The sequence below is a fragment of the Gracilinanus agilis genome, chromosome 4 (genome assembly GCF_016433145.1).
Source record: "Gracilinanus agilis isolate LMUSP501 chromosome 4, AgileGrace, whole genome shotgun sequence".
NCBI classification, from domain to species: Eukaryota; Metazoa; Chordata; class Mammalia; order Didelphimorphia; family Didelphidae; genus Gracilinanus; species Gracilinanus agilis.
The window spans coordinates 97,586,403-97,595,196 of NC_058133.1; the positions used below are offsets into that span (position 1 = coordinate 97,586,403).

At 33.9% G+C, this 8,794-nt stretch overlaps 1 protein-coding gene across 1 annotated transcript in view; it reads right to left on the reverse strand.

Moving 5' to 3' along the window:
* The window catches only part of LOC123243781 (coagulation factor XIII B chain-like), a 38,448-nt gene extending 32,711 nt beyond the window's left edge, over positions 1–5,737 (reverse strand). The window contains exons 1-2 of the mRNA XM_044671866.1: positions 5,674–5,737; positions 1,672–1,872 (exon numbers count right to left, since the gene is read on the reverse strand). Of these exons, the coding sequence (XP_044527801.1) occupies positions 1,672–1,872; positions 5,674–5,737 (265 nt within the window). The remainder of the gene's footprint in view (positions 1–1,671; positions 1,873–5,673) is intronic.
* Positions 5,738–8,794: the final 3,057 nt, after the last annotated feature.

An 8,794-nucleotide genomic window follows, 5' to 3' on the forward strand; every position in this document is an offset into this window, starting at 1 on the left:
TGATAGACAATGAGAAATTTAAAGTTAAGGTAGAAAAATATTCGAGTAGGACAGACTTAGGAAGATTTTTTTAAAAGTATAATGCTATTAGTTAAAGGATTAAAACATCCCAGGTGGTACTATGGACAGAGTTGGTCTTGGAGTGAAGAAAATCTGAGTTCAAGTCCTGCCCCAGACACTTAATAATTGTGTGACCCTGAACAAGTCACTTAACCTCTCTCATTTTCAATTTCCTCATTTGTTAAATAAGGGGGTCAGATTCAACGGACTCTAAAGTCCCTTATATTTTTAAATCTATGAACCCATGTACATGTGCCTTTTTTGATCCAGAGGACACCATTAATGTTATAGAGTTATTTCAATGGCATTCTCACATCACAGGATGATGATATGCATGTCTGTTGTAATGTATAGAAAATGGTCAGCCATTTTTGCAGCTACAAAAGAGCAGTTTGCCCCTTTAGAATACAGAACCTGGCAAGGCAGCCCCAGGCATGTGCCAATCCGGCAGTTGGGAAAGGAGTATAAATTGAGGAGCACAAACCCCCTTAGGGTTGACTTTTTCTCAGCCTTTCCAGGGATGTGGGAGGGAAGTGAGAGGGCTCAGGGGGGTGGTTAGTTTCAATAGGCAGGTAGGATTATCCACATCAATTTAATTTATTGACCATCCTCTGACAACATCTTCTGTTAGATTCAAAGGTTTATCTACCTATAATCCCTGTATTTCCTGACGCTAATCTGGATTTGGAGAGACTCTCAAGGTCTTCAAATTCCAGCACCTAGGTCATTTTATCCATAGCCTGGATACTTAGTTATCCTTAGCTTAGATCTACAGGGTTACCTTTCCCACTCTCCCATTTCCTTTACCTCCCCTTAGTTATTAATTAAATATTTGTTACAACCATCATAAGTGTCATTAGTTTATAGCCTACCTTTGAGAACATATTGCCAATACTTCTTACCACAGTCAGAACATTGTCATCAAGCTTAATTGGCTGAGCAGCCTAATTCAACCTGGGGATTGGCTTACTAGGATTAGATCTCAAGAAGAACTGGTTGGTGTCCACATCAGGCAGGCCTTCCTGGTTCAAACTATTCCTGGTTGCTAAGGTTGATAAGACCTCAAGGTTCCTCTGCCAGCTGGAATCTAGCAGAAGCAACAGCTGATTCCAGCTTCACTATCAGAGCAGCTATTTCAACTTCAGGTGGATTTATAGACCACCAGTCTTCAAATATTGGCTTAATTATATTCCTTAGCAGCAGGAGGGTTTATATTAACCCACAATCATAACAGATTCCAATACCACCATAACACTGTTTTGTGCTAAGTCTTCAGACTTGCTTAATGACTATTAGTTATTTTCTAGAGAGGAATTCCTTCCACCAATGCAGAGTACAATCCCTGCAACTCATCTATGGCTTACTAGATAAATGCTAGAATGACTTGAGGGCACCTAGAAGATAAGAAGGATACTCACAGTCAAACAAGTTTAAGTGTCTGAAGGAGTATTTGAAGATAGTTCTTCCTAACTCTTAAGTCCAGCAATATCTCCTCTGCCATGTTTTTTTTTTTTATTAAACAATTCACAAGGTTTCATTTTGTCCCTGATGAATTCAAATTAATTGCATTCACAATAAAAGATATTTCATTGGCAAATGTAGTTGACTTACTGAAACACTCAGGCTTTGGGGACCATCCTTCTGATGTGCATGTAGTTATATCTTCTTGTTTCCCAGTCTTGGATGTATATCCAGCCAAGCAAAAAAATGAAAGCTTTTTGTCTAGGTTCATTGGAAAGTAATGATTTTTAAAAGTGTAGTAATACTGAGCAATCCTTCCATGCTCAACATTAGGCATATCACAGGATTTACCTAAAAAAAGTGGAGGTGGGGAGCGTGAGATATTTTATTTTTATACAGTTGAATGATTTTATTACATTTTATTTTTTCAATTGGTATTCATATCCCATTCCACCCCATCCCTATCTTCTACCCAATTAACAATTAAAGACCAACAATAGAAATTTAAGACCAACAAAAGAAATTTGTCTTACTTGATTACACATTTATAAATGTGTAATCAAGTAAAACAAATTTCTATTGTTGGTCACCACTATAAGAAGAAGAAGAAGAAAAATATATACATATATATATACATGTGTGTATGTATGTCATTCTGTACTCTACATCTCTCATCTTTCTATCAGGAGATGAATAACATGTTGCATCATCCATCCTCTAGAGTTATGGTTGCTTATTATTATGCACTGATTCAAGTTCTTAAGTCTTTGAAAGGTGTCTCTATAACATTTCCCTAACCTTTCTTTTCCTTTGTCTCTAATCCCAGTGTGATTCTTTTCCCTTCTTTTTCCATTCTTCTCTTAAGATCATTAAAATGTAGCAGACATGTTTCATTCATGAAAAAGATTATCCACTACAGAAGGTTCTGATGGAATATGAATGAAGATTAAAACATACCATTTTTCACTTTATTTCTTCAGTTTTTCTCTAGTGTAAATGACATGTGTCTTCTTCCACAAAATGATGAAGATGGAAATATGTACTATATGATAATATATGTACAACCTATATCATATTACCTGCCTTCTTAGGGAGAGGGATGAGGTGAGAGGGAGGGAGGGAGAGAACATGAATCACAAAATGTCAGAAAACAGTTATTTTAAATTGTATCAACATGTAATCTGGGGAAAATTTTTTTTTCAAAATAAAAAGCTAAAAAGCATATTGTTACTAGAAGGGGAAAAAAAAGACATAACAGAACCACCCTCAGGCTTGCTGTAAAAATTAAACTCCCTTTATGATTACAGATGATGATATGGTTCATTCAGAGTAGAGACATGTATATGCTCCCATATTAAAATGTAAGCAACTTGTCCATGTTTAGTCTCTTGTGTTTATCTTGTTATTTTTCTCTTGACTCCTGTGTTTGAATTTTAATATTTTTAAATAGTTCTATAGTCTTTTCATCAGGAATCCTTAGAAGTCCTCTCATTAAAATTCATTTTTCTCCTCTAGAATTAGTTTTGTTTATAAGTTAGTCTTGACTGTAAACCTATATCGTTTGCCTTACTAGAACATCATATTCTAGTATCTCTGCTCTTTAATAGTAGTGGCTACTAAATTGTGTGTGATCTTGACATAGCTCATCAGTTCTTGAATTCTTTATAATTACTGGAGGTATTTTTTATTTAACTGTCGATTCTAGATTTTATCTGTAATGTTCCTTGTTGTTTCATTTTGAGGTTTCTTTCAGAAAGTGACTAATGGATCCTTTCTATTTCTACTTTTCCTTCCAGTTCCAAGATATCTGAATAGTTTTAAGATTTCTTGAAATATTATGTCTAATTTCTTTGTTTGTTTGTTTTTTGTTTTTTTTTTTGGTCTGGGCTTTCAAGTAGTCTAAGAGTTTAAATTTGTTTTCTTCTTGATCTGCTTTCCAGGTCAGCTCAGTTGTTTTGCTATGAGATACTTTACACTTTCTTTTACTTTTTCAGTCTCTTAACTTTATTTTGATATTTCTTATTTTCTAATGGAGGTATTGGCTTCTATTTTGTCTGTTCTAATTTTTAGACAGTTTTTACTTGGGTACAAATAAAGTTTCCTTTGGGTCTGGGATTTCTGCCCTGGTTATTCTCTATGGGTTTCAAATTGGTCTAGAACTGAGACACCACTTACTCCTGCAGTCTAAACCACACTACTGCTACTAGATTATGAATGACCTCCTTGCAGAATACCCTTCACCACTACTTATTCCTGAACACCCTTACCTCTTTTTCACTCCTAAAGCCAAATCTTTTCTCATTCTGCTCTGGATTTATGCTCAGGACTGCATAGTGAGTAAAAAAGTTCCCACTTGGCATCTTTCCTGTACCCTACATAAGGTGGCTCTATATGGATCCAGGACTTCCTCTTGCCCTGTTGTCTAGTCTCTTTCTTCACCAGTGTTCTGTAGGCTCCCGAATACACCCCTTTCACAATGTCCACATACCTCTCTAACTATTCACCTATGCTTGAAAAAAGGATTGTCCATGATTTTTCTAGGATTTTCTCATGAAGAAAAACATGTCTGTTACATTTTCCAAATTGTTTGGACGATTTTAGGAGGAGGGATATGGAGGAGCAGAAATATTGGGAGATTTTTGATAATGAAAAAAAGATAATAAAAAATAAGAATGCAAAACATGCTCCCTCAAATCTCAAACAAAGAATTACTGGAAAAATGGAAAAATAGCTCAACAGAAATCAGGTTTAAACAGACAAATTACACCATATTTCACAATAAATTGTAAATGGATAACTGATCTAAGTGTTTAAACCTTATCATTAAAAAATTAAAAGTGAAGGAGATCATATATCTTTCACAACTTTGTGAAAGGGATGAATTTTTAACCAGACAAGGTTTGGAGGAAATTACAGAGAATAAAACCGATAATTTTGTTGACATAAAATTGAAAAACATGAACATAATTAATGTAACTCAGATAGAAAGGACAATAGTCAACTGGGAAGATTTTTTATATCAAATATTTCTAATAAGAATTGGATAGTCAAGTTGTATATATAATAATTAACAAATATATATATATATATATATGTATATATATATATATATAACCAAAAGTTATTTCCCTAAAGTCAAGGAATTTAGGTCCAGCTTTATCATAATGAATGATCTGGGGGATATATTGCCATAGTCTTTTTTGCCAACCTTTTTTTTTTAAGATTTTTAATCAATATTCATTAATAATATTACTCTATAGTTCTGTTTTTGCTCTATCCTTCTCTGATTTTTGTATTAGGACTATGTCTGTCATAAAAAAAGAGTTTGGTAAAATGTTTCCTTTCTCAATTTTCAAGAGAATATTGTGTCTTTAGAGAATACCATGCTTTGAGAGACAGGAAATTAAAGCTTCTAAGAGTAATTGGTACCAAAAAGGATTGGGAAGATAAACCCAGGTATGAGATGGTGAGACTAATAATGAGGATCATCATGGGGAAGTTAGAGGATAAAATTGAACTGGTTGATTTGATACACAAGGTCATTTCTACCATAGGACTCTGCTCATATCTAGAGTTCCTCTCTCATGAAATGATACTTCCAAGAGTGAGGAACAACAGGAGAGGGGAAAAGGGGATGATTGGGCAAGATATATAAAAGTAATAATATAGAAATTGGTTATAAGAAGTAACTCCAGAGCTTACTACTTGTGTGATCTTAGTCCTCTGCTATAAAATGAGAATAATGATTCTAGCAATAACAATTTCTTGGGTTGCAATGAGGTTAAGTAAGTTTAAATATTTCTAATCTTCTGAACTTTTTATGACATCAACATATTGTGTGAAATAATACAAAAATATTGAAATCCCTAAGATATCACTTGGAAAAAAGACTAGGCTCAACTTCTTGTAAAATTGTCAACTCTCTCAGTGTCTGATCATTTGATTATTCATACCTTTCAAAAGTTTTTTTAATGAGGCATTCTTTTTTAAAGAAAAATTATTTTAATTCAAGGAAAAATATTTTTAAATAGTAAGGAAATAATATTTACAGAACAAATAATATTTTTCAGAAGGCAGAAAGGAAAACAAGAGCACATAAGCATGCAGGCTGGATGATACTTTAGATTTATATTTTAAAGGGCAAAATTTTACCTTCTGCAAAGAGTTCTCCTGAAAAAATCAGTATCATGGTAAAAGCCAATCCTTTTAGCCTCATCTTCAGTGGTTTAATAAAGCCATGAACTATGCTGAGAGCATTAAGAAGTTTTCCTTAGCAAATACACTCAGCATTTCTTTGGAAAAAAGTTAATCATTTACAATAGTTGTCTCCACATCTCTTTTTAAACAAAGCTTACATATTTCTTTTAAAACACTTAACAACTTCTGCTTTAAAGAGATTAAATTGCAATCACTATTTTTAATAACCTTTTATTGTAAGGAATGGCAATAGTTGTTAAAATAATGAACTCTGGCAACCTCCAAAGGAGGGCAAAAATTAACCACCTAAATTTGAGTAAAAATCAAAGTCCACAGAGTAAAGTTCATTGTTGCCACCCGTTTCCCTCACTACTATTAACCAGTTTGTCATTTGGACAAAGAGTGACTTTAATAAAAAATGTTTCTAAGAAAATCTGGATAGTTGTCTTTTTCTTAAGGTTTGTATTGAGGAGGAGGAGAACTTACAGATATAAAAAAAAGATTGGATTTGAGAGATGAAAGAGAAGAATGTTTTCCTGAGTTACCTGGGAAAGAACTGGAAAGGAGATAAAGTAGCTTAAAGAGGACTTGTGTATAACATGACAAAAATTTACTCAAGGTAGAATTAATTGAGTGATGAATAGTGAAAGATAAAAAAAAAAGTAAGGAAGAGCTGTGAAAAAGGGTGATGGAAAAGAGGCATTACAGAATATAGTCTCAGTAGCCAAGCAACAGATAATGCCATGATCCTGGGACAGCTTGCTTATTAGACCAGCAAAACCCAAGAAAGGAGCAGCCTCACAGTACAAATGTGAAGGTGGAAATTCACTGAAACAAACCAAAAAATAAATCTAAGTTACCAGTAAACAACAACAGCAACAAAACCCAAGTTTTGATGAAATGAAGAAAATAGCGCCTACAAGTGTCCACTGGCTATTTCCCAAAATATCACTATAAAATATAAAGATTAGTTGTCAATTAACCTCTTTTAAAAGTAATATAGATGCAGCCTGAGGATAGGCTTCGAGATCATGAAAACCTGGGTTCAGGTCTTGCCTCAAATGTACATTGGCTATGTGACCATATGAAAGTTATCTAACGTCTCAGTATCTCTAAGTAATTCTTTAAGTCAATGTTACAGAAATTTGGTGATTTGCACCACTGGAAGAAATTTCCTTAATAGGAATTCCCTACACTGATGAAATCAATGATTGAATTAAATTTTTTAAAAAAACACTAAGAATTTATGGAAAGTGATTTCACTAAGGATTGTTATAATTCTCTCATGGAATGGGCGTATATGGTTTAAATGTATTTGTATAAACTGTATAATTTAGTGGATCTATTTTTTTTCCATTGAGGTAAAAAATATAGTGAGCAGAGACATGATGACATCTAGTGGTAATTTGGATTAGTTACAATCAACAATCAAGGGCATTTACTTTTTTGTCTACCTACTTTTAAAAATAAATTCATTTTAAACAAAACAAATTTTAGAAAATTATTTCATTTCTTTCTAGATGTACATATTTCTTTGACCTTTCTTACTCCCAAGTCCATTAAACTTCAGTTAGCCTAAATTATTTTTGCTGCTACTTTTACTGATTCATTCAAATACTACCTTGAAAAAAAAGCAAGAATGGTTACTTTGATCAACATATTTTAAATATGAGGAGAATCCTTAAAGTTAGTCAAACTATACTTCCTCTTTTTAGGCTTTATTGCAAGAGAAAAGAGTCTAAAGTAAAATTTTTTGTTTGTTTTTTTAAGAACTATCTTTAAGAATTATAGGCAGGGAGGGAGATTAGAGAGAGAGAAATAGAGAGAGAAAAATAGAGAGAAAGAGAGAGAAAGAGAGAGAGAGAGAGAGATCTCCAAGGACCATTTCAATTCTGTGATTCTATCACTCTTTTAGGTATATGTATATAAGGACTTTTTCTGTAATCAAGCCAAGATATTGGCTAGGAAGGAGTCAACAAAAACAAAGGAACTGTGGTAAAAGCAGTTGAAAAGCATATGATAGTAATAATTAACACATTTTGTAATCTGGAAATTTGCTGGCATTTTACATGTATTCTTCATGCTGAATTTAAAAATGAAAACATTTCTTTATCACCCATAGTTACTGAGTGACAAGAATTTTTAGCTGTTTTATTTTTTAATTCAATTTCATTTTAAAGTCTGCATTTTCTCTCTTCTCTCATGTTGTTGAAAAAAGTAAGAAAAAGAAAACCTGTTATAAACATATATAGTCAAACAAAACAAACCCAGGCATTATCTGTCAATGTGGAATCTAGAAATCCCCAAACTTGCAGCCTAGTGAGATTTGATGAACCCCAGTTTAGTTAGCTTAAAGGTGAAAAAGCCCCAGGTTTGACCTTATCATAAGAGAGTCCCTCCCTGAGGAAAAAGTCCAACCTCAGAGACTCAGATGAAACACAGACCTTAAAGTAGTTTAGGTAGAGAGGGCTAATCCCATCAGGTGTTAAGTATCTCTTTTGGCCCCTTGGTAGCCCAGCCCTTGGCTGGATCTTTCCCTTTTGTGTCCATTGTAAAGCATCAGCCCTTCACTGTTATTCCTGTCTGGGATTCCTCATTTTCCTTTGTTGCCACTGCAAAGCCAATCAACTATCCCATTCATCCTCAGTCCCCATATTCTCCTAGAAAGGTATTTAGGCTTCCCACTTTAATGGCTCTTTGGAATTTTTCATCCAAGTGGTGAGATTCCCAGGGGCCCACCAGAGCAAGCATACAGTCAAGGGGACTCTGTGAGGGTTGCGGCATACAGTTCTGAGTTTATTAGTACACGTCCTTTTCCCTAATTAAAAAAGTGATTTTTCTGACTATTTTAATAGTCCTGTGTTTTTTTCAAGTTTAAAATTTCCATGTCCAAAAAATGGCCTCAATTTGTACTGCAAACCTATCATCTCTCTGTCTAGAGGTAGGTAGCATGTTTCTTCATGAGCTCTCTGGAATTGTGATTAGTTTTTTTTCTTTCTTTTTTCAACCTTTGCCTTCCATCTTAGAATCCATGCTGTGTATTAGTTCCAAGGCAGAAGAGTGGTAAGAGCTAGGC